The 26,220-nt window shown below is 46.6% G+C and overlaps 4 protein-coding genes across 4 annotated transcripts; 2 read left to right on the top strand and 2 right to left on the bottom strand.

Moving 5' to 3' along the window:
- Positions 1–1,435: 1,435 nt before the first annotated feature.
- Positions 1,436–3,210, bottom strand: chtf8 (CTF8, chromosome transmission fidelity factor 8 homolog). Its single transcript, XM_079289937.1, has 3 exons — positions 3,063–3,210; positions 2,363–2,486; positions 1,436–1,951 (listed from the first exon to the last, which is right to left on the bottom strand). Exons 1-3 carry the CDS (start codon positions 3,080–3,082, stop codon positions 1,670–1,672), a joined length of 426 nt encoding a protein of 141 aa, XP_079146063.1. The 5' UTR covers positions 3,083–3,210; the 3' UTR covers positions 1,436–1,669.
- A 58-nt stretch (positions 3,211–3,268) lies between these two features.
- utp4 (UTP4 small subunit processome component) lies at positions 3,269–12,871 on the top strand. The gene is made up of 16 exons (XM_079289820.1): positions 3,269–3,665; positions 3,947–4,129; positions 4,245–4,329; positions 4,702–4,791; positions 4,951–5,162; positions 5,257–5,428; positions 6,117–6,208; positions 7,584–7,680; positions 8,274–8,338; positions 9,252–9,368; positions 9,573–9,729; positions 10,773–10,879; positions 10,965–11,060; positions 11,277–11,462; positions 11,611–11,721; positions 12,628–12,871. The coding sequence occupies exons 1-16, from the start codon at positions 3,507–3,509 to the stop codon at positions 12,742–12,744; spliced, it is 2,046 nt and encodes a 681-aa protein (XP_079145946.1). The 5' UTR covers positions 3,269–3,506; the 3' UTR covers positions 12,745–12,871.
- A 776-nt stretch (positions 12,872–13,647) lies between these two features.
- On the top strand, positions 13,648–18,402 carry LOC306775482 (U3 small nucleolar RNA-associated protein 4 homolog; the record flags this gene model as incomplete). The annotated part of the gene is made up of 9 exons (XM_079265924.1): positions 13,648–13,715; positions 13,764–13,857; positions 14,797–14,913; positions 15,118–15,274; positions 16,318–16,424; positions 16,510–16,605; positions 16,808–16,993; positions 17,142–17,252; positions 18,159–18,402. The coding sequence occupies 9 exons, from the start codon at positions 13,648–13,650 to the stop codon at positions 18,273–18,275; spliced, it is 1,053 nt and encodes a 350-aa protein (XP_079122050.1). The 3' UTR covers positions 18,276–18,402.
- A 1,688-nt stretch (positions 18,403–20,090) lies between these two features.
- Positions 20,091–21,964, bottom strand: il17c (interleukin 17c; the record flags this gene model as incomplete). Its single annotated transcript, XM_079265811.1, has 3 exons — positions 20,091–20,340; positions 21,583–21,818; positions 21,950–21,964. 3 exons carry the CDS (start codon positions 21,962–21,964, stop codon positions 20,091–20,093), a joined length of 501 nt encoding a protein of 166 aa, XP_079121937.1.
- Positions 21,965–26,220: the final 4,256 nt, after the last annotated feature.

Here is a 26,220-nt window from a genome sequence, read left to right as displayed (position 1 = left end):
GTTTCACTATGTATCACCACAGATCACCTCATAGTAGTGTTTCACTATGTATCACCACAGATCACCTCATAGTAATGTTTCACTATGTATCACCACCTATCGTGCCCACATTCCTAAACGTTGTCTCATTTGATGAATGAGGACTTCTTTACAGGACCTCTTGATCAAAAGCTATTATTTCATTCCAGACCAGTATGGAGAGTAAATACAGATGAAGAGCTGTTTTATGAAGTTATGTGAGTAATATCAGTCACTGATGGAAATGACTGAGCTTTGACATTACGGTTCTTGGTAGAACTTTAAAAACATGCTGCTAGAACGCCTGTTTGTTTAAAAGTGGGAGGTGTCTGAATGAATCGGTCCCTTCAGTCACCAGTACCAACAGGATGGCATTTCACTTCAGCACCGCAGCATAGGAACCGCCTTCATCAAACACACACACACACACACACACAGTAAATATTCTGCCAACATATCAAATGCTGTATGATACAAGACCGAGACAAATATTGTGAATGTTTGTCACCAAACTGATCCCTCAGCTGTTAAGGACACATCAACGGGGACTAGAGGAGCCGGGGCTCGAACCGCCGATCTTCTGATGGAAGGACGACCGGCTCTACCTCGGAGCCTTGGGTCTGTTCCAACACACTTACGGTATTCATGAGTAGCATACTTCTGTGACATACTACCAGTCACTGCACAGTGTTAAGCGTTTAGACATTTTAAGAATAGTTTCTTTAATTCATTTTTAAGGACGGATAAATCCTTGATAAAGGATTATATTTATCTTGATAGTGTCAGATATGCAATCTTATGCAGTCTCATCAAGACAGAACAGATCAATCATCTGTGGAGGTTCTCTCATAAATGAGTCGTGTTTGGAAAAGAATAATATTCATGCTGAATCCAGCATGTGATCAACTTAAACATCATGTCTGCTTATTGTCGGTCCTCAAACCAGCTCATAGGAGCATTGCCACCAACACAGCACAGCAGAACAGGGTGAATTGTGGGATACGCTGAACCTCTAAATACTGCTGCAAAGCAGCATTAACAACAGTGAACGTCCAGGGGTTTGAAGTGTATTATGTGGTAATATTTCTGCTACCTGTCACCAATTGATTATTTCTAACGCCGGGCATACAAAATACATTCAATTATGACCAATGCCTGGTGGGAAACAGGAAGTGGTGCCAGTAGACGTGGTGGGTGAACAGAGAGGTGCACTGATACCAAGTAACAACTCTTCACCAATGAAATGATTGAACTGTTTGCGGACATTTGCTCAGAGTTTATGTGGAAACAATGTCCCGTGGTTATACATGCACTGCAGGAGACGTCTGATCCGGTCACAGTAAAAGGATAACATTGCCATCTGGTGGAAATGTTGCCTTATGTATGTATTATACACTTATGGATTGAAGCTGCTGATCTCAAGTATTCTTTATTTTGTTTTTGCAGAAAACGTCAGTATTCCATCTACAACGCCATTTGTCCGTTTGCATTTAGACTCTGATGATTTAACGTTTTCTACAGATCTCAGGAGAACAATACAACATTCATTCATAGCCTCATTAAAGTCTCTCTAGGAATCGGTTCAGGCCAGAGTTTGGCAGTAATGATCAATAAGAGGTGGTACATTGACCCGGTAATGAACGCCATATCGCTACACCTTCTTGGGTACGTTAGTGATGATGGGTTTGGGGCGCGTCTTAAAGATCAGCTTCCATTTGATGAGGGCAGACACGGTGTAGGAGGTGGAGGCGGGTCCTTGCTGGTTCGTTTCCATAGCTCCCTGTGTGAGATCCTCGCTGCCATCGCCGTGGTCATGGCTGCCCAGGCTATCCTGCAACTGGCTGGAATGCTTGGTGAGGACGGCGAAGGGTTTCTCCAGTTTGAGCTGCTTGCCGTAGAGAATATGATGTCCTACAATAAGCACTGGCGTCCCCTGGTGGAGGAGAAAGACAGACAGCTGAGTGAAACGAGAGGACTGACAGGGAAAGCATCGGCTGAGACATGAACGTCTGCTGCATTCAGAGCTAAAGCAACACGAGTGGAACCGTTCTCCTACAAAGTGTCCGATATGACGGTCACGGAAGTTTGATGGTTGCAGAACAGTCAATAATCTATTAACTGATGATCAGTGGCAGTAAACAGACCAGCACACACGGAGTGTTGACGGGTTCCGGTTCTGACTCCAACAGCAACATTTAAATATATCACTAAAGCAGGAAATATTAAAGATGTATTTATTTTGGAGTGTGCATATTTGTTACATGTTAAAAAGTGGTTGCCACTGGTTGCAATCAAAAGCCAAGACTTGTACTTGAAGAGCACCAGTGTGTGCTCCAGTCTTTACCTCTTGGGTGTACAGCAGGTCTCCCATCACGTTGGCTGCCAGACCAGAGTTGTGCCTGGAGACCACTTCTCCCTGCAGCTCCACCATCAGCCATTCAGGAGGACTGCTGCCATCCACACTGCCCCTGCACAGCCGACAGTGATGCACACCAACATCAGCTCAACATACCTGGAGAGCATTCGTCTCTAGAAGAACATACTATTGTAGTGTCAGAGCTGGTGCCATCACCATCAGCTACTCTTCACCTCACCGGTTTGTCCCTGGCTCAACATTCCACCTCATAACTTTAGAAAAAACATTTATATTTGTGTTGCATTATATCAGAATAGTGACGTGATTAATAGTCAGGAACACACATTGGCCAATCTCAGGCCCTTAAGTAATAATCTACAGTAATTATATATATCGTTATACATGTGTGTCAGTAAAGTCTTTTTTATTTGCATTATTATTGGTTCATGTGATAAAGAAGACCTTCATTTATATTTGAGGCCATTTGTAATACAGACGTGACACATTCTAAAGAATAATGGATATGTGATGATGATGGCTGGTCCGAGGTATCGTCATAGAACCGCACTAGAACCGCACTAGAACCTCAGTTCCCTTCAGCCTTCGACACCGACAGCGCGGACGTCCTCCAGACATTAGAGAGCGGAAGTAACGCTCGCGTGTCTGTGAACGAATACAACCATCTCACCGTATGAGTATCTGAACCATCGTCCTGTCGTGTCACAGGAACCACAGCTGATCCCCAACCAGCTGCTGTGGTGTCTCTAACGGCACCGTTCACTCCGTGTTTATACTCCGCCAGTATTTCGCGCGCAGTGCGAACTGTCCGTGTGATGACGTATTTCCGTTTCCTCTCGACTGTGTGGCTGATTCACTACCGGTTCAAAGGCTCTCAACGTGGCCGCGGATGTTTTCCAGCGTGTGGCGTGAAGAGCGGACACAGTTTAGTGACCCAGCGGTGAACGAAGTGTTCTGGTCTCTGTGAGTCCCGGTGAAGTCAAAGAGTCGCTCGTCGTCCTCCGGTGTGTCTGACCGGGAACTAGCGACCAAACAGCGGGTTTAACGGACGTGTTGTGCTGCGGCCGGACCCGCTTTAATCCGCCTCCTCCTGCTTGTGTTCTCAATAGTCACTATGGGTGAGTTCAAGGTGCACCGGGTTCGGTTCTTTGACTACATGCCCACCGCTATCCGAGCCATGGCGTTCAACAGCCGCACGGAGCGGCTCGCCGTGGCCCGGACTGACGGAGCTCTGGAGATCTTCAACTTCGCTGACAACTACTTCCAAGAAAAGGTAGAAGAAGCCACACAGCCTCCCCACGTGTGGAGCATCCGAGCTCATCTGCTTCACTCTGTATTAACAACCCAACTGCACTGAACAGTGGCTGAAGGAAGGAGTCCCGTGTGTTTGGTTGATCACAGCTTTTTGTAGTGAAAGTCTGAAGAATGCCAAACATTCAAACATGAACTAGTTAACCGCTGTAGTATGTAAATGTCTGCTCTGGACCAGAGAGGTCTGCGCAGACTAACGTGTAGAAGATAACCTCCAGACCTGTTTTTGATTCTGACGCACAGGTCATCCCAGGACAGGACGGCAGGGCTGTGGAGGCTCTGTGTTGGGTGGGCCGACGTCTGTTCAGTGCCGGATTGAATGGAGAGATCACAGAGTATGACCTGGAGAACCTGAGGCCCAGGTACACGGTGGAGGCCTATGGAGGACCGATCTGGACCATCAGTGGCAAGGGAACACTGCTAGCGGTCAGTCAAGCCCGTGTGGATATTCTATGCCCGATGCTCACACTCTCCGGGGTAATGTTTGGAATTGAAGCCTTCAGCTTGTGATTATTCATTGAATGGATGTTTTCCTGGTCAGGTCGGTTGTGAGGACGGGACAGTGAAGATGTTTGAAATACTGGAGGAAAGGATTCAGTTTCAAAGGAACCTCGACAGGCAGAAAGGTAAGAGGAGCTGATCCAGAGCTGTTTCTGCAGCTCTATTCATTCATTCATATTCATGCTGTGCTTACCTTGTTGATACACTGTGTTCAGATAGTTCCTCTTATTAGTTGAGCTCCTGGAGGTTTGATCTAGAAACTATAAAACCAGATTTCCCAGAGTGTACCGTGGCCAGCAGGGACCACTGGTGTGGTTTTAACTGTGAGTTCTGATAATTATTCATTTTGTTTTCATCAAGGACAAATGGAACCGGACCAGAACTATAATGCAACATGTATTGTTTTTTCCCTTGATGTGGAACAAATGAACCCACGTCCAGGTGTGGAGACCCCTTAGTGCCATTCAGAGTTTGATGCGTTTGATGTGATCCTCTAGGTCGCATCATCTCGCTCTCCTGGCATCCCTCTGGTACACTGATCGCTGCCGGCATGATGGACATGATCAGAATCTTTGATGCTGAGACGGGTACGTAGATGATCCTGAACTGTTGGCACAGAGCCCACCATCAGATGGAACATTCTAAGATGAGCTCTGTGCATGTCGACTCTAAACTCCCATGTGTTCCTAAAATATCCCCCAATGATATGATTGTGAATTGTATTAATGTTGGTTTGTGGACTTCAGGCCGCGCCACGCACAGGCTGCTGGTGGAGAGAGGCGTCGCAGCCTCCAAGAGCAAAGAGGTGGTGGTTTGGAGCATTGTCTTCCTGTCCGACCACACCATCATCAGCAGTGACTCGGCAGGAAAGGTCCAGATCTGGGATGGACTCACAGGAACTCTGGTCAGAACTCACCTGGTCACCAAGTGGGACGTCCTGGCCCTGTCTGTTTCTCAGGTATTAGGACATTACATGACCTCTGACCTCTGGCCTGTTTCAGGTCCACATCCACAGAGAACCCGTGATGTCAAACTTCCTTCATGTTTAACAGGATGAGAGCAGTGTGATAGCCGGGACGTCAGAGGGCACGGTTGTCCAGTTTCAGTTCATCTCCTCCACTGTGGACCGGCAGGAGAAAGACTGGGTCCGAACCAGGACCTTCAAAAACCACTCCCATGATGTGAGGGCGCTGGTCCATACCGACACTGCTGTGGTGTCTGGAGGTCAGTGTGTGTGTGTGTGTGTGTGTGTGTGTGTGTGTGTGTGTGTGTGTGTGCGCGTACACACACTGTACAGAGGGCCCAAAATAAACCGGCTATCCAAAACGCATGGAGCCCAAATGCAAGCATCCTTAATGATCTAGTTTCATGGGAAGCGCTCTAAGTGGAAGGTATTTTAAGGTATTTTAAGGGGAAATGGTAACATCCGAGTTCTCCTCTGTTGGCATGAAACACTGTTGAGACATCTTCTGAACATATGTTTTCTGTGTTTGAATCATTTTCTTCTTCTTCTCTTGGGGCCCAGACTGTCTCCTTTGCTCTGTGGTAAGATAGTCTTGACTGGAGGTAAACATCAGTGTAGCAGGTGACCTCACACTGTGAGTGCTCGTGTTTATATTTATCTTGTGGTCACATTATGAACTGAGATGGAATATGAAGAGTATTGGGACGAGGTACAAGTTTATCAATCCTACTCGGGAGGAAACGCAGCAAGTGAGCCCTCAAATAAACCAGTGAAATCTCCAGAGATGATGACGTGATTTTAGATATTTCAGTATTAACTCAGATGTGTTATAGAGTCGTCCTAAACACTGTTATTTGCTGCACAATGAAGTATACGGGCTAAAAGAATAGTTTTCCATTTTAAATATGAAGTTGTTATATGACGATGATGATGTTTGTAATCTGTCAGGTATGGACACCCAGCTGGTGGTGCGCCCCCTGCTGGACAAGGTGGAGAAGAACACCCACGAGTCAGCCATGCGCAAAGTGGCTTTCCCACATGTGAGTACAGACGTAGTAGAAAAGCACATCTCTCCACCGCTCAGATGTCCTGTCATTTAAAGTTGATGATGTAAGCGGTGAGGTTCCATGTGGATACAGTAGAAGCAGAGAGAACACTGCTGGACCAAGAGGACTCATCGCTGCCAGAGACGCCGTGGCTCTGAATGCTGTGTTGGCTTTGTGCACATTGATGAGGGACAAATGTATTCAATCAGCTTTACATAAGGCTGCAACATGATGCATACATAATAATAGAAGGTGAAGGGATGTGAATGTACTGTATGAAGTGTACTTCATGGGCGTGATGTGTTGTCCCAGCCGGTGCTCCGTGCTCTTCTGAATGTGTTGTACTGGACCCACACAGCAGACCTCTGGGTTCTGAATGTGTTGTACTGGACCCACACAGCAGACCTCTGGGTTCTGAATGTGTTGTACTGGACCCACACAGCAGACCTCTGGGTTCTGAATGTGTTGTACTGGGCCCACACAGCAGACCTCTGGGTTCTGAATGTGTTGTACTGGGCCCACACAGCAGACCTCTGGGTTCTGAATGTGTTGTACTGGGCCCACACAGCAGACCTCTGGGTTCTGAATGTGTTGTACTGGGCCCACGCAGCAGACCTCTGGGTTCTGAATGTGTTGTACTGGGCCCACGCAGCAGACCTCTGGGTTCTGAATGTGTTGTACTGGGCCCACGCAGCAGACCTCTGGGTTCTGAATGTGTTGTACTGGGCCCACACAGCAGACCTCTGGGTTCTGAATGTGTTGTACTGGGCCCACGCAGCAGACCTCTGGGTTCTGAATGTGTTGTACTGGGCCCACGCAGCAGACCTCTGGGTTCTGAATGTGTTGTACTGGGCACACGCAGCAGACCTCTGGGTTCTGAATGTGTTGTACTGGGCACACGCAGCAGACCTCTGGGTTCTGAATGTGTTGTACTGGGCACACGCAGCAGACCTCTGGGTTCTGAATGTGTTGTACTGGGCCCACACAGCAGACCTCTGGGTTCTGAATGTGTTGTACTGGGCCCACACAGCAGACCTCTGGGTTCTGAATGTGTTGTACTGGGCCCACGCAGCAGACCTCTGGGTTCTGAATGTGTTGTACTGGGCCCACGCAGCAGACCTCTGGGTTCTGAATGTGTTGTACTGCGCACACGCAGCAGACCTCTGGGTTCTGAATGTGTTGTACTGGGCCCACACAGCAGACCTCTGGGTTCTGAATGTGTTGTACTGGGCCCACACAGCAGACCTCTGGGTTCTGAATGTGTTGTACTGGGCCCACACAGCAGACCTCTGGGTTCTGAATGTGTTGTACTGGGCCCACACAGCAGACCTCTGGGTTCTGAATGCTGACCTCTGACTCTCCCGTGTAGAGAAGCCTGGTGTGTTGTGCAAAGAAAGCAGGACTGCTGCTCTTCCAGTTCCCTGATCATCTGGAGCTGTGGAGACTCGGGGAGGGCGATGGACATGGTGAGTAAAGCAACACACACACACACACACACACACACACACACACACACACACACACACACACACACACACACACACACACACACACACACACACACACACACACACACACACACACACACACACACACACACACACACACACACACACACACACACACACACACACACACACACACACACACACACACACACACACACACACACACACACACACACACACACACACACACACACACACACACACACACACACACACACACACACACACACACACACACACACACACACACACACACACACACACACACACACACACACACACACACACACACACACACACACACACACACACACACACACACACACACACACACACACACACACACACACACACACACACATCCAGAGGCATGCAGGAGAATAACAGAATAGTCACCGTGGACTTTAAAGGAGATCTCATGAAAACGACTGTCTTGATGTGAACATGATTGTGTGCTGTGTTTGATAACTTGATGTGAACAGTATTGATTGTGTGCTGTGTTTGATAACTTGATGTGAACAGTATTGATTGTGTGCTGTGTTTGATAACAGGAAAGCCTGGTGACAGTCTTCCTGTGAAGAGAAAACCAGAGAAGCTGATCCAGCTGAAGAGGAAGGTATGTATGTATATATATATATATGTGTGTGTGTGTGTGTGTGTGTGTGTGTGTATAAATGTCTGTATATGTATGTATATATATATATATGTATGTATATATATATACACATATATATATATACATATATGTATGTATGTATGTATGTGTATATGTGTGTATGTGAGTGTTTTGGTTTTCCATCTGTCCTACTGTCCTCTCTCTACTGTCCTCTCTCTATTGTCCTCTCTCTATTGTCCTCTCTCTACTGTCCTCTCTCTATTGTCCTCTCTCTATTGTCCTCTCTCTATTGTCCTCTCTCTATTGTCCTCTCTCTATTGTCCTCTCTCTATTGTCCTCTCTCTACTGTCGTCTTTCTACTGTCCTCTCTCTACTGTCCTCTCTCTACTGTCCTCTCTCTACTGTCCTCTCTCTATTGTCCTCTCTACTGTCCTCTCTCTACTGTCCTCTCTCTATTGTCCTCTCTCTACTGTCCTCTCTCTACTGTCCTCTCTCTACTGTCCTCTCTCTATTGTCCTCTCTCTACTGTCCTCTCTCTACTGTCCTCTCTCTATTGTCCTCTCTACTGTCCTCTCTCTACTGTCCTCTCTCTACTGTCCTCTCTCTATTGTCCTCTCTCTACTGTCCTCTCTCTACTGTCGTCTTTCTACTGTCCTCTCTCTTGGTTGCTCTCCTGTTTTCCGTAGAGTACGAGACAAACTAATCTACTTTCTCACATTATTGACTTTGTGTGATAATTCCACCACAACAGCCTATCTTCTAGTCTTCAAAATGAGACATTTGTTGTAGACATCCATCCCTCCAGGAGGTCCATATCATCCATATTATGAGTCGGGTGTCCTCACTGCTGTTGGTTGTTCTGTACCTGTAATATCTTTGAGTTGAGACAGAGCTGACTGTGCTGTTTCTGCAGGGAGAAGATCATATCTGCTGCAGTGCTTTGTCTCCATGCGGTGGCTGGCTGGCATACTCTACCGTCACCAGTTTACGTCTCTACCGATTACAGAACAACAACATCAGCATCACCAAGGTGGGCTCCTCAACACGGACTCTAGTGCTCTCTGGATCAGTCCTGGTTCACACGTCAACGTATACGAGATCTTCAGTAACCTCTTTAGAGCATGAGCTACATGTAAAGCGCCGTGTGATTGTTACTCTGTAATAGACTGTGTAATAAGCATGGAGCTTATGAGGACCATGATGACGCTCACTCTTCTTCGTCTCCTCCCTCTAGGTGTCCAAACTACCTAAGGACCGTCACTCGGCCCACCAGCTGTGCTTCTCCACTGACTCCTCCAAACTCTTTGCTTCGTCCAGCAATGGTTCAGTCGTCGTCGTTGCCCTCAGCCAGCCGGAGTGCAGATACCTTCATACCCTAAAACCCAAGTCAGGTGAGCCTGAGTCCAGCCTGTAGAGTCAGGGAAGTGGTCATTGTAGTGAAAGCGAGGGTCACTTTACAGTCACGTACCGGAATGTATCAGCATCGTATGCTACTTGCACTGTTTACCTCCATAGTCGTGCATTAAATCCACTTTGAGCGAATCGTATGTGCAGTCACTTTATTGTGCTGAGATGTTTCTGGTTGTACATCAGTCCCATTCTTATGAAGGGATATCTCTGGGAAGTTCTTCAGATTTTGCACAAATGTCGCGTTGGACTCGATGATGAACAGACTAGAATTTGGTGGTCAAAGGTCACTGTGACCTCACAAACACCTTCTTTGGCAATAACTCATTAGGGGTGGACAGGATGCCGATTTCATCTCCATCGTTGTCACAGTGATAAACTGTGTGTCCTAAAGCACAGGGAGGTCTGTACCTCATTGACATTATGATTTATTCCTCCTGAAGAGATTTGTTCCCTCACATCACCAACAGAGTGAAAGTAGGCAGAATCATGTTTTGATCAGATTATCTCTTTTGATTTTGTAATCACCTCAAAAATAACAGAAATAATGTGATGTAAATGTAGGTCATATCGCCCACCCACTGACTTCATAAGCTTATTATGACAATTTCATACAAATGTCTAACAGTATGAAATGATGAAGTGATGACCTTTTGGACAGACATGGCTGTAGACCGACATGAAGATAAACGGGCTCTTATATTGAGTAATACTTGAAGAAATCTAACTTCCTCTTCATGACAGCACTGTACCTTTTTAATGAGAGTGATTTACTACAACACCTCGGTAGAATCTAGTCGGACCAGGTCTGACTGAATAGGTTTCTTTAAAGGCCGTTCAGTGTTGTCGACATTCATACACATGGCCAATATTCAAGACAATGTGTTTGTTTCATTTTGATGAGATGTCGAAAAGAACAAAAGCAACTCTGTGAAAACTACATTCATGACACAAAGTGGGAGGTTACTCACGCTCGCAGCCTGCAGCTTCTGCCTCAGTGTGTAACGAGTGCTTGTGTGGCCTCCAGGCTCCAGACAGCCGGTCCACCTGCTGGTTGCCAGTGACGACGGCAAATGGCTCGCTACAGCAAACACCGACTGTGAGATCCACGTCTACAGCCTCGGCAAGCTAGCGGTGAGTTTCAACTCCATCCAGGTCAAATTTCAATTTGTAGCCAAAGCAGCAACAGTGAGCGGCTCAATGTCTGTGTGTGTTGCAGCTTCATTGTACAGTTCCAGTGTACAGCTCGTGTCCCACTGCCATAGCCATCAACCCAATAACCAGCAACCTGGTGGTGGTGCATGCTGACCAGCAGGTAAACACTGCATCAGACCCTTCTGACAATGTGCTCTGCTCACCACACCATAGCACATTTCTCAGAGATAATGTTGAGATAGAAACACTCTCTGTGTGTGTGTGTGTGTGTGTGTGTGTGTGTGTGTGTGTGTGTGTGTGTGTGTGTGTGTGTGTGTGTGTGTGTGTGTGTGTGTGTGTGTGTGTGTGTGTGTGTGTGTGTGTGTGTGTGTGTCAGATCTTTGAGTACTCTCTGGTGCAGAAGGAGTACACAGCGTGGAGTCGCAGGCTGCAGAAACAAGGACTGCACCATCTGTGGCTGGAGAGGGACACCCCCATCACCCATGTCGCCTTCAACCCCCAAAATCCAGCTCACATCATTCTGCACGACATGTTCATGTTCTGCATCATCGACCAGAGTCTGGTATGTTCAAACACCTGCCAGGTCCTTACAACACCAGTGAGGACTGTTGCTCCGTCAGTGCCGTGTTCTCTTCCTCTCAGTGACGGATGGGGATCGAGGGGTTAAATAATCCTCATGCTATATGTGTGTGTAATGTCTCCACATGCAGCCCCTCCCTGAAGCTAAGCATGTGCTCTACAATCAGATGACACTGAGGCGTCTCCCTGAGCCAGAGAGGATCATACACAGCCACGCCTTCAAGATATGCAAGAGCTTCCAGGTAGGTTCCCCCGAGCCCCGTGGAGCTCGACTCCAGCTGCTCTGCTGGTGACACCAGCACACGGGCTGCGTTGGTGGGAGTGTGTTGAGCCCCGTTGGTGGGAGTGTGTTGAGCTCCGTTGGTGGGAGTGTGTTGAGCCCTCTGGTGGGAGTGTGTTGAGCCCTCTGGTGGGAGTGTGTTGAGCCCTCTGGTGGGAGTGTGTTGAGCCTCTCCAGCCTGTTTCTTACCGCTCCGGCCTACGATGAACGGTGTCCTTGCAGACATTATTGTCAGATTCTCAACTTTCTGACCGTCCTTGAACACATCATGTGTACAAATTCTTCAGTCTGGAAAAGAAACTAAACCAAACCTTTAGATTTGATATTTCAACAAAATCACTTTGTTCCACTTTGTTCAAATGTTGCCCAAAATGAAACCGTATGCTTTAACCACGTCTGGTAAGAAACATGAGATTCTGAGCTCGTCAGTTGTTTGTGTTCAGCCGGCCAGTTACCAATCAGCACCTTTGAGTTTTATCTTGCGATGCCGTTTTATTCCTCTCCGATTCCTGAACTTGTGATCACCACCAGTCCGTTCAAATCAAATCTACAATCATCACCGTCCTGAACAATAACTTCAACCGTCCAAAAGACATCCAAAAACTCTACGTGTTGTCCTCTGACTTTATTTCATATATCGTGGTTGTTTGCATGAAAACACGACTGGGATGATTTTTTGGCGCTGAGTAAAGTAAAGGAAAGTGTTGAGAGCGAGTGTTAGAACAGTTCATAATTCATCTCTGATATCTATTTGATATCTCTCTGAAAACATCTGCCTTCCACCTGAAGCCATCATGTGTAAGTGATGAAGCCAGCTCTGCTAGCTGCACTACATTTGTCTGACCTAGTTTGTTCTCCTGATTTCCAGCACCTCATGTGTGTGAGCTTGCTGGAGGACCGTTCTCTGGTCGTAGTGGAGCGCCCCCTGCTGGACATCATGTCTCAGCTGCCTGCACCGGTCCGCCAGAAGAAGTTTGCTACATAAAGAAGTGACGGCGTCTCAGCGCAGAGGATCACTGCAGCTCCACAGAGAACCATTTTCAATCAAAGTGTTCATGCGGCACCACTTTGTAGAAATTGCTTTGATAAAGTAATAAATGGAACAATTTACAGTTCTTGTGTTTGACTTGGTTGAAAGATGTTTTATTATGTGTGTGTATGTATGTATAAGTATATATACATACATGTGTATATATGTATGGTCATAAGTACAGACTGTATTCACATGGATTGAATCAATGAATGAATAAATGGCCATAGGTTTAGTACCTCGAGGTGGTTTATTAAAGTAAGTGTGGGAACTAGAAACATGGTTGTACACAGCAACACATAGATGACTCTTCTACTTGTGTCTGAAGGTGCATGCAACATGCAAGTAGAATCACAGAAGCACTCAGCCGGTTATCATCACTTCTGATCCTCTCTGGCTCAGGGAGACGCCTCAGTGTCATCTGATTGTAGAGCACATGCTTAGCTTCAGGGAGGGGCTGCATGTGGAGACATTACACACACATATAGCATGAGGATTATTTAACCCCTCGATCCCCATCCGTCACTGAGAGGAAGAGAACACGGCACTGACGGAGCAACAGTCCTCACTGGTGTTGTAAGGACCTGGCAGGTGTTTGAACATACCAGACTCTGGTCGATGATGCAGAACATGAACATGTCGTGCAGAATGATGTGAGCTGGATTTTGGGGGTTGAAGGCGACATGGGTGATGGGGGTGTCCCTCTCCAGCCACAGATGGTGCAGTCCTTGTTTCTGCAGCCTGCGACTCCACGCTGTGTACTCCTTCTGCACCAGAGAGTACTCAAAGATCTGACACACACACACACACACACACACACACACACACACACACACACACACACACACATCCAGAGGCATGCAGGAGAATAACAGAATAGTCACCGTGGACTTTAAAGGAGATCTCATGAAAACGACTGTCTTGATGTGAACAGTATTGATTGTGTGCTGTGTTTGATAACTTGATGTGAACAGTATTGATTGTGTGCTGTGTTTGATAACAGGAAAGCCTGGTGACAGTCTTCCTGTGAAGAGAAAACCAGAGAAGCTGATCCAGCTGAAGAGGAAGGTATGTATGTATATATATATATGTGTGTGTGTGTGTGTGTGTGTGTGTGTGTGTGTGTGTGTGTGTATAAATGTCTGTATATGTATGTATATATATATATATGTATGTATATATATATACACATATATATATATACATATATGTATGTATGTATGTATGTGTATATGTGTGTATGTGAGTGTTTTGGTTTTCCATCTGTCCTACTGTCCTCTCTCTACTGTCCTCTCTCTATTGTCCTCTCTCTATTGTCCTCTCTCTACTGTCCTCTCTCTATTGTCCTCTCTCTATTGTCCTCTCTCTATTGTCCTCTCTCTATTGTCCTCTCTCTATTGTCCTCTCTCTATTGTCCTCTCTCTACTGTCGTCTTTCTACTGTCCTCTCTCTACTGTCCTCTCTCTACTGTCCTCTCTCTATTGTCCTCTCTACTGTCCTCTCTCTACTGTCCTCTCTCTATTGTCCTCTCTCTACTGTCCTCTCTCTACTGTCCTCTCTCTACTGTCCTCTCTCTATTGTCCTCTCTCTACTGTCCTCTCTCTACTGTCCTCTCTCTATTGTCCTCTCTACTGTCCTCTCTCTACTGTCCTCTCTCTACTGTCCTCTCTCTACTGTCCTCTCTCTATTGTCCTCTCTCTATTGTCCTCTCTCTACTGTCCTCTCTCTACTGTCGTCTTTCTACTGTCCTCTCTCTTGGTTGCTCTCCTGTTTTCCGTAGAGTACGAGACAAACTAATCTACTTTCTCACATTATTGACTTTGTGTGATAATTCCACCACAACAGCCTATCTTCTAGTCTTCAAAATGAGACATTTGTTGTAGACATCCATCCCTCCAGGAGGTCCATATCATCCATATTATGAGTCGGGTGTCCTCACTGCTGTTGGTTGTTCTGTACCTGTAATATCTTTGAGTTGAGACAGAGCTGACTGTGCTGTTTCTGCAGGGAGAAGATCATATCTGCTGCAGTGCTTTGTCTCCATGCGGTGGCTGGCTGGCATACTCTACCGTCACCAGTTTACGTCTCTACCGATTACAGAACAACAACATCAGCATCACCAAGGTGGGCTCCTCAACACGGACTCTAGTGCTCTCTGGATCAGTCCTGGTTCACACGTCAACGTATACGAGATCTTCAGTAACCTCTTTAGAGCATGAGCTACATGTAAAGCGCCGTGTGATTGTTACTCTGTAATAGACTGTGTAATAAGCATGGAGCTTATGAGGACCATGATGACGCTCACTCTTCTTCGTCTCCTCCCTCTAGGTGTCCAAACTACCTAAGGACCGTCACTCGGCCCACCAGCTGTGCTTCTCCACTGACTCCTCCAAACTCTTTGCTTCGTCCAGCAATGGTTCAGTCGTCGTCGTTGCCCTCAGCCAGCCGGAGTGCAGATACCTTCATACCCTAAAACCCAAGTCAGGTGAGCCTGAGTCCAGCCTGTAGAGTCAGGGAAGTGGTCATTGTAGTGAAAGCGAGGGTCACTTTACAGTCACGTACCGGAATGTATCAGCATCGTATGCTACTTGCACTGTTTACCTCCATAGTCGTGCATTAAATCCACTTTGAGCGAATCGTATGTGCAGTCACTTTATTGTGCTGAGATGTTTCTGGTTGTACATCAGTCCCATTCTTATGAAGGGATATCTCTGGGAAGTTCTTCAGATTTTGCACAAATGTCGCGTTGGACTCGATGATGAACAGACTAGAATTTGGTGGTCAAAGGTCACTGTGACCTCACAAACACCTTCTTTGGCAATAACTCATTAGGGGTGGACAGGATGCCGATTTCATCTCCATCGTTGTCACAGTGATAAACTGTGTGTCCTAAAGCACAGGGAGGTCTGTACCTCATTGACATTATGATTTATTCCTCCTGAAGAGATTTGTTCCCTCACATCACCAACAGAGTGAAAGTAGGCAGAATCATGTTTTGATCAGATTATCTCTTTTGATTTTGTAATCACCTCAAAAATAACAGAAATAATGTGATGTAAATGTAGGTCATATCGCCCACCCACTGACTTCATAAGCTTATTATGACAATTTCATACAAATGTCTAACAGTATGAAATGATGAAGTGATGACCTTTTGGACAGACATGGCTGTAGACCGACATGAAGATAAACGGGCTCTTATATTGAGTAATACTTGAAGAAATCTAACTTCCTCTTCATGACAGCACTGTACCTTTTTAATGAGAGTGATTTACTACAACACCTCGGTAGAATCTAGTCGGACCAGGTCTGACTGAATAGGTTTCTTTAAAGGCCGTTCAGTGTTGTCGACATTCATACACATGGCCAATATTCAAGACAATGTGTTTGTTTCATTTTGATGAGATGTCGAAAAGAACAAAAGCAACTCTGTGAAAACTACATTCATGACACAAAGTGGGAGGTTACTCACGCTCGCAGCCTGCAGCTTCTGCCTCAGTGTGTAACGAGTGCTTGTGTGGCCTCCAGGCTCCAGACAGCCGGTCCACCTGCTGGTTGCCAGTGACGACGGCAAATGGCTCGCTACAGCAAACACCGACTGTGAGATCCACGTCTACAGCCTCGGCAAGCTAGCGGTGAGTTTCAACTCCATCCAGGTCAAATTTCAATTTGTAGCCAAAGCAGCAACAGTGAGCGGCTCAATGTCTGTGTGTGTTGCAGCTTCATTGTACAGTTCCAGTGTACAGCTCGTGTCCCACTGCCATAGCCATCAACCCAATAACCAGCAACCTGGTGGTGGTGCATGCTGACCAGCAGGTAAACACTGCATCAGACCCTTCTGACAATGTGCTCTGCTCACCACACCATAGCACATTTCTCAGAGATAATGTTGAGATAGAAACACTCTCTGTGTGTGTGTGTGTGTGTGTGTGTGTGTGTGTGTGTGTGTGTGTGTGTGTGTGTGTGTGTGTGTGTGTGTGTGTGTGTGTGTGTGTGTGTGTGTGTGTGTGTGTGTCAGATCTTTGAGTACTCTCTGGTGCAGAAGGAGTACACAGCGTGGAGTCGCAGGCTGCAGAAACAAGGACTGCACCATCTGTGGCTGGAGAGGGACACCCCCATCACCCATGTCGCCTTCAACCCCCAAAATCCAGCTCACATCATTCTGCACGACATGTTCATGTTCTGCATCATCGACCAGAGTCTGGTATGTTCAAACACCTGCCAGGTCCTTACAACACCAGTGAGGACTGTTGCTCCGTCAGTGCCGTGTTCTCTTCCTCTCAGTGACGGATGGGGATCGAGGGGTTAAATAATCCTCATGCTATATGTGTGTGTAATGTCTCCACATGCAGCCCCTCCCTGAAGCTAAGCATGTGCTCTACAATCAGATGACACTGAGGCGTCTCCCTGAGCCAGAGAGGATCATACACAGCCACGCCTTCAAGATATGCAAGAGCTTCCAGGTAGGTTCCCCCGAGCCCCGTGGAGCTCGACTCCAGCTGCTCTGCTGGTGACACCAGCACACGGGCTGCGTTGGTGGGAGTGTGTTGAGCCCCGTTGGTGGGAGTGTGTTGAGCTCCGTTGGTGGGAGTGTGTTGAGCCCTCTGGTGGGAGTGTGTTGAGCCCTCTGGTGGGAGTGTGTTGAGCCCTCTGGTGGGAGTGTGTTGAGCCTCTCCAGCCTGTTTCTTACCGCTCCGGCCTACGATGAACGGTGTCCTTGCAGACATTATTGTCAGATTCTCAACTTTCTGACCGTCCTTGAACACATCATGTGTACAAATTCTTCAGTCTGGAAAAGAAACTAAACCAAACCTTTAGATTTGATATTTCAACAAAATCACTTTGTTCCACTTTGTTCAAATGTTGCCCAAAATGAAACCGTATGCTTTAACCACGTCTGGTAAGAAACATGAGATTCTGAGCTCGTCAGTTGTTTGTGTTCAGCCGGCCAGTTACCAATCAGCACCTTTGAGTTTTATCTTGCGATGCCGTTTTATTCCTCTCCGATTCCTGAACTTGTGATCACCACCAGTCCGTTCAAATCAAATCTACAATCATCACCGTCCTGAACAATAACTTCAACCGTCCAAAAGACATCCAAAAACTCTACGTGTTGTCCTCTGACTTTATTTCATATATCGTGGTTGTTTGCATGAAAACACGACTGGGATGATTTTTTGGCGCTGAGTAAAGTAAAGGAAAGTGTTGAGAGCGAGTGTTAGAACAGTTCATAATTCATCTCTGATATCTATTTGATATCTCTCTGAAAACATCTGCCTTCCACCTGAAGCCATCATGTGTAAGTGATGAAGCCAGCTCTGCTAGCTGCACTACATTTGTCTGACCTAGTTTGTTCTCCTGATTTCCAGCACCTCATGTGTGTGAGCTTGCTGGAGGACCGTTCTCTGGTCGTAGTGGAGCGCCCCCTGCTGGACATCATGTCTCAGCTGCCTGCACCGGTCCGCCAGAAGAAGTTTGCTACATAAAGAAGTGACGGCGTCTCAGCGCAGAGGATCACTGCAGCTCCACAGAGAACCATTTTCAATCAAAGTGTTCATGCGGCACCACTTTGTAGAAATTGCTTTGATAAAGTAATAAATGGAACAATTTACAGTTCTTGTGTTTGACTTGGTTGAAAGATGTTTTATTATGTGTGTGTATGTATGTATAAGTATATATACATACATGTGTATATATGTATGGTCATAAGTACAGACTGTATTCACATGGATTGAATCAATGAATGAATAAATGGCCATAGGTTTAGTACCTCGAGGTGGTTTATTAAAGTAAGTGTGGGAACTAGAAACATGGTTGTACACAGCAACACATAGATGACTCTTCTACTTGTGTCTGAAGGTGCATGCAACATGCAAGTAGAATCACAGAAGCACTCAGCCGGTTATCATCACTTCTGATTATTGATCATGATTCCTACTCTCCCCGTGTTGCCTTTATTTGAACAGGATGCACAGTTTCCCTTTGACGTTCACTCAACGTTTCTACACTCGAATACATCTGCAAACTGTGTTTACAACCAGTTCAAACTTCAGTTTAACGACTCCGAAGACTCCGAACCAGTAATGTAACATGTCACATGTTTGGTAATGCATTATGGGTATTGAGATGGCGACGCTCTGAGGAGCCTGGTCGATGCGTCACACAGCGCCGGGCCCTCAAGCAGCTAAATGGAATTCAGCCGTCTCACGTTCCATCGTTGTTCTTTCCTGACGTCATGTGTACTGTGATACTACAATAACTGGATGGATTATGAAATAAAGACCCACAACACATTCAGTATTAAACCACCGCCAGCTGCTTGTTTTGTGTTCTACAGTTTAGTATCAAAGCTTCTGAAGCTGTTGATATTTCCTGTCATATTTTGAGCGAGGGCCTCGTCTCCTAGACTGCATCGTCGGCAGCTTTACAGTAGAAAGAAGTCCTGGACTTTATTGTGTTATTAAGTGAACTACAACTTCACTCAAATCTTTGATTTCTGTCTGCTTATAGACTACAGTGGACACACAGCCTGAATAAATATGTGGGAATACCCGACTCTTAGTCAACCCCCGGGGAAAGTCACGCTTCCTCAACCGGAAACTACCGAAACCCACTGACCTCTGGGACTTTTGCCCCTTCAATCACTCAGCTCTGAATATAGAAACGGAAGAATTAGTTTAAAATCATTTTTCCTTTATTCTGCTTCAAAGAAGCTAAACCTTTGGTCTTTGTCAGACGTATGAGTCCCACTGGGACAAACCCTCCAAGATATTCAACAGATGTAAATACAAAGTTTTCCTTATCAGCATTCTAAATATGTCAAATGCTCAAACATGTCAAATACAAAACAGAGCAAATAAATAGATAATTATTCAAATATTATACGTGGTTCAATTATTATTTTACAAAACTATACAATAGCTATTTTCTGCGATGACGAGGCCATCGATATGAACAGACGTAGTGAATACCCAGTTTACATTAGCTGCACGAGGCACAGCTGTAAACAAATCCTACAGAACACATAAATATGTCAATTATGATGTCATCCATTATGACAATAAATAAGCATATAAAAAGGCTGATGTGATTCGACTTGTAAAGCCTCATAAATGATCCCAGGGGTGTCTTCCACCAGAGAGCAGCTGGACCAGAGTTCCCTCTGCTGTCTGCTCACCAGTCACACCTTCAGACCTGCCCCCCCCCCCCCCCGACACCCCGAGGGTCCACTTCCCGGAGGACTTGGTGCATTTTAAAACAAACACAGCATGAAGTGTAGTGTGCCCCCCGGGAGAGCTGGTCTAGTTGTAGGTGTTGGCTCTGGTGCAGGTGCAGCCCACAGCTACTTCCACAGTGACCGGCTTCAGATGGTATTTCTTCCCGTCGTCGCAGAGCTCCCTCCTGAGGAACACCCTGCTCTGCATCACGGGGTACGAGTTGTAGTCGTGGCTCTCCACCGGGGGCTTGTTGCGCTGGATCAGGACGCAGCCCGAACACAAGCACTGAGCCTCGGCGTAGGTGGAAGGAAAGTGATCCTTCTTGGTTACGAGTCTGGAAAGGAAGAAGAGGACTCAGTGAGCAGCTTCTCCGAGGACAGCGAGGACATGTGACATCATGGCTGAGTTACCAACTGCCCCAAGGACCCCAGACCCTCAGGGGCCCCGACATTGTTTCTCATTCACTGTTTTCACTTTCTCACTATGTGCTAGGGGCCCCAACCAGAGTAAGAGGTCATATTTATCTTATAAACGTTTTCATGCTGAATAATAAATGTCTTATGCTACATTTTAGCATCAAAGCTGTCAAAGGAGTAAGTTCGTCTGGTGAAGTATTGTAGTAAAAGTGTGATATGATATAGATATAGATGTTTAAGGTAGTATATAATGGAAACACTGAAGTAAAGTGCAAGTAGCAGCAGCGTGCCTGTGCTCTGCCTGGGATCCACACTTGGAGGTGACAGACTACACGGTTTGTTTTGCCCTGAAGTTCCCAAACAGATGAGACCGCCATGGATCACAAAGTGTGTGAACCTTCATGAATCCTCAGAGAAACATCTCCGGCTGCTCACTGATCTCCTACAGAAGACAATCACAGCTGAAAGCTTCGGAAACTATAATGCAGAAGAGAAATCCCCAATCCCTGAGAGACAGGCTGATGATGTGCTGCAGCGGATCAGAGGTTACACAATTTACTCAGTGAAGCAATCCACGTCATTCCCAGCGGATGTATGCGCCAGCAGTGCTGCGGTCAGTGGAGGTAGACTAGAGGGACTTTCCCTTCTCTGGAGCCACGACCTCGTCATCGGGGCCACCACAGCACGAGCACTACGAGGTCTGCACCTTGCCATCTCATGTAAACAAAGGTTTTCTCCATATTTGAACCTGACATGATTCGGTATCTTTAAAAACTTTAGGATCTCGTTCTCACAACTCCCCCGAGACAATCTTGAACTGTGACTCCTGATGCAGACACAGCGGGGCTTTCTATCTGATGAGCTCATTGAGAGTTTCCAGACTAAGTGGAAGCTCATCAGAAGAGCAAATCGATCCCAGCGGGAGGGTGCACGCGAGCAGAAGGGCCCCTGATCACGGAGACTAATCCGCATCACAAAGCATGTTCTCAGGCTCACTTTCTGTATCAAACATTCCCCGCAAACGTCTCCACGTGTCTTTGCCTCCACCGGGGACCTGGTGGAGCGTTCAACCCTTAAAGTCACTGATTTCATTCACGTGCTGCATCTGAAAACTGTCTTGAATGAAACACACGCGTGCAACGCGTCACGATGATACTCACACGTATCTCCAGGGGGACAGGGACCGGTCTTGGATGTGCTGAGGCGGCTGCTGCGGGAAAAGCTCCACGGGGCAAGGGGCGGGTGAGCCGGGCGGCGCCCCAGTCGAGAGCTCCAGAGACTGCGGGTAGTGTTTCCGCAGCTTCCTCTCCGCCGCCTCGCTCAGCTCGCTGTCATCATAGCACCGGTTCATCCTGCACGTCCACACGGGCACGAGACAAAGTCCAAAGATGAGAATCTGTGGAGGGGCAGACAGGCAGACAGTCAGACAGTCAGACAGGCAGACAGGCAGACAGTCAGCTGACCTGCCGGAGCGAGTATAGAGAGCGGCCGGTATCAGCCCTGCCCCGCCTGTCTGGTCCCACTCACCTGCTTCATGTCCATCCTCTGTCTCTCTTCTGACTGGTGACGAGAGGACCTGCTTGTGTTCTAACAGCAACCATGCTCACCCCGCGGTATTTATTCAGTCGGTGCACAAGGTGGGAAAAACCGGCAGCGCAATTTAGTTCCTGGACTTCCTCTTTCATAAGTGAAAGGAGCCGCAGCAGGTAGGGTGTGAGGCCGGGCGCGTGCTGTCATCGGAGAGAGAGCGGCCTAGGAAACTTCTCACTACGTAGGCACAAACGCACACGCGCGCACACTTGAGTGCAGAGAGGCTGACGACATCCTGCAAATATGTCGCCAAACACAAACAGCTGAAACAGGAGAGCGCCCTCTTGACCTTTGAACCAACATGGCGCAATAACCAGGAGGGGTTATTTTTATTTACAGCCCGACCTATGTTATGAAGCTGTATACATATATTAATCAATACATAACGTATTTACAAACATTGCTGAGCAAGGTTTCATGAATGGAAACGTGTTTATGTGCATGTGTGTGTGTGTGATGGCATGGTAGGTCACGCTTCATCTTTTTGTTTATTTATTTGAGCACGTTGAGCACAAATGAGCCATTGACACAAAATCCCAGAGGAGCCTCCCATGCGTCAGCGTTATGACGCAACACTAGTTTGAATGCAGACTGTAAATGCCATGAGCCGATGAGATCTACAAAGAGCAGGATTTGTGTTTTTGGTTCTTGTGCCAAGAGAATTTCCAGCAGAAGTTTGAATGGCTGTAACACTGCCAAGTCTCCTTTGAAAGAGATAAGGTGACGGCTATTATTAGCAAACCATTGTGGTCATATCTCACCGGCACTGAGGCACAACAAAGTCTCTGTTGTTTGCGTTCTATCAATTCTGCTGTGATGCAATGAAATGGCTCCACAGTCTCAGCACCAGGTGACAGTCACTCCCACCACACAGGATCCAGAGCAGGGCTCTCAAACTCCTCTTCACTCCGGGCCACATCAGCGTCACGGTCGCCTCAAAGGGCCGGTTGTACTCCTAACATATTGGTAAATAACTGTCTCTGCATTTGATTATTGTGTAAAAATATTGTACATGCAGTTATAGAAATGTAAAAATATATTTCAGCATATTTCTGTTATTATAACTTAAATCCTTTTAATTTAAGGTTCAGAAATCCAAAATGTGTGTTACTGCTGTTGTTTTCCCGTTAAGCTAGTTAGCGTAGCCTCCCAGAACACTTGCGGATCACCAGCTGTTTTTGTTGTGTTTTTTTTGTTCCGGTTCAGAGGTCACACAGACCATTGTCTCCTACATCAGTGATTCTCAACTGATGGGTCGGTCGTGGGCCTTTGCCCGACAAAAAAAAAAGTTATTTTATTTTGAAGGGGATTTTTTTATGCAGCGGAATTATTCCAGCATTTACGGCGCTTGTTCAACGGTGCAGGAAAAACACCGACCAATGCGGTGTGAATCACATCACGTGATGCAGCTCAGCCAATCAAATATGAGTATTCTGATAAGTTTCCTGACTCGAGTGAGACACACCGTGACACACGGGGAGAGACGAGGAAACAGACAGCAGAGCAGTCTGTGAATCATGTAAGTAGTGACAGTAAAATCATAAAACGGTTTTATATTGCCCTCAATTTAAGCTTCTGCATTTTACAAATGCACGAGTATTATTCAAACATATTGTTCGGTTCATAAGCCTCGTACCCGTTTAATACGAATACGTACATAGTTACAGCCTTAGAACCGAATAATAGCTGGGGCGCCATCACGTGGTTGTAAGGTGGTATTTCAGCTGCAGAACCCAGTGAAGGCCCAGGTATAAAATGCACGGCCCGCCACTGCTGGTCCATAACTCATAAACGCATCAATTCCTCCCTGGTTATCTTTGTTGTTACTGCCCTGAATGGGTTTTGAGCATTAATATGATTTACTCAGATGACTTCGGTTCCATAACCTCCTCAACATCAGAGGCAGGATGTCTGCATGTAACAATGCAGTTCCTCTAGGCCTAAAGAGCACCATCCGAAAAACCTTTCAGCAGCACCCCCACCACCTCAATGATGAGGAAACAAACATATCCAAACACCTCAACTTCCTCCTGTGGACTTTGTGGCTCTGGAACGACGTCACACAACTTCCTCCTTTGCTTTTGATGGACGAGAGTTACAAGTGCGGTGGCCGCTGCAGGGCTTTGTCTTTTCAAGATGAATGAATGTGACTTTTAGAGATTGGCTGAAACGACTGGTGCAGTCTTGAACCTTCTCCATCTTTCCCCTTCATTAATCCGTCTCGTGTTTTTTATCACGAAGTTCCTCAGATTTTCCTCTTTGCTTTGGCTCCTTTGGCTCCTTGGCTCCGATGCCTAACCTCTCACATGAAACCTTGATTGTCAAGATTTCTCGTGGGATTCATATTCTTCCCCTATGAGACATTTTGTGTCCCGGGAGCAGAACCACACTATCGTAGGAATCCCAGGATCTTGACTTGTTTTCAAGATACAACTTCAGTTGAAACGCATTGGGCACACAATGCAACAAGAAGAAATATCTTACATCTTCGGATTTATTTCTTATTTATTTTGTGTTTTTGTGCTAAAGAAAGCCATTAATGTCGGTCAGCATTAGAATGAGCTGTAGTGTCCTACGTTCCGCAGAGACTTGGCTGGATCCTGGTGCTGGTGGACACTACGTACAACCAGGTGGATGTTCGTATCCTATTTCTGTAGTGAAACCCATGTTTTGTATGTATAAGCCTTTTTGGTTTATGCCTATAGAACGTAAATAGTTTTCACTGTTACTATATTCCACGGGAAAGTAGTTTCAATCAGGAGAGACAAGTCAGATGAAGAACAGATGATGTGTGGTGATTAGTCTTGAGAGAGTCTTTGGTGCTTGGACTCTACAGGGAGATTTGTAATGAAGGGGCGTCTGCTCTGAGCAGCAGCAAGATAAATGGAGTCCAGACACGTGGTGGTGGTGGTGCTGATGAGGCTGATAGAATGATGAGTTGATGAAGATGATGGATCTGATGCAGACTGGGTGGAGATGGGGAGATGGGGAGGTGGAGGGGTGTGTAACAACAGCATGAACGTACTGAAGGTAGAGAGACAAATGAAGCTCGCGTTAGTTCATGCAGGACACGGAAGTCATACGCCCCAAGCTGTAACCGGCTGTAACCGTCTGTAACCGTCTGTAACCGTCTGTAACCGTCTGTAACCGTCTGTAACCGGCTATAACCGCGTGTAACCGGCTGTAACCGTCTGTAACCGTCTGTAACCGTCTGTAACCGTCTGTAACCGTCTGTAACCGGCTATAACCGCGCGTAACCGTCTGTAACCGTCTGTAACCGGCTATAACCGCGTGTAACCGTCTGTAACCGGCTGTAACCGTGTGTAACCGGCTGTAACCGTGTGTAACCGGCTGTAACCGTGTGTAACCGGCTGTAACCGCGTGTAACCGGCTGTAACCGTGTGTAACCGGCTGTAACCGTGTGTAACCGGCTGTAACCGTGTGTAACCGGCTGTAACCGCGTGTAACCGTGTGTAACCGGCTATAACCGCGTGTAACAGTCTGTAACCGGCTGTAACCGCCTGTAACCGCCTGTAGCCGGCTGTAACCGTCTGTAACCGTCTGTAAACGTCTGTAACCGGCTGCAACCGGCTGTAACCAGCTGACAGCCAGCCGATTGAATCGTAGCCAATCACAGCCCACTCTCACTTCAAGGTTTATTTAAATATGACTCCTCACTGACTCATTCTACATCTACGCTGTTACAGACCGCACTGCTGGCGAAGCTTCGCCTCCTCCACCCCTTCTTCAGTTCATCTTCTGGCAAATGGTTGAAATGTATTTAATAAATGTACTTCTGGCTCATTCCTGTAAACCCGGTGGGGTTATAGCTCGGTGCTCCCCGTCTTAGCTCGGTAGCTGCTGGCGAATCCGGGGAGCATTCAAAGAGCAGAGCCAGCATCACCACGTTTAACTGTATTTCCATTTGTTGCAATAAATGGTTCAAATCTATAACGAGAGTGTTCCTGACTGCATCATATTTAAATGAGACAGCAGCAAGATGATAGACTAACAATGTCATTGTGTTGTTGTTATTGGCAAGAGAGACCAGCTGATCTAAACAGCTGACATCATGATTTACAGCCCTGAACAACAGCAATGTGTAACGGTTCACAAAACTCACGGTTGGGTTCGGTACGATACAGTGGAGCCACGGTTCGGTACGTTTCGGTACAGTAGAAAACTATAAATGCCAGAGAAATGTACTT

Source organism: Melanostigma gelatinosum (genome assembly GCF_949748355.1).
Source record: "Melanostigma gelatinosum genome assembly, chromosome: 1".
In the NCBI taxonomy this organism is placed as follows: Eukaryota; Metazoa; Chordata; class Actinopteri; order Perciformes; family Zoarcidae; genus Melanostigma; species Melanostigma gelatinosum.
The sequence above is the reverse complement of the archived record's forward strand: the minus strand, read 5'-3'. Positions and strand labels throughout refer to the sequence as shown.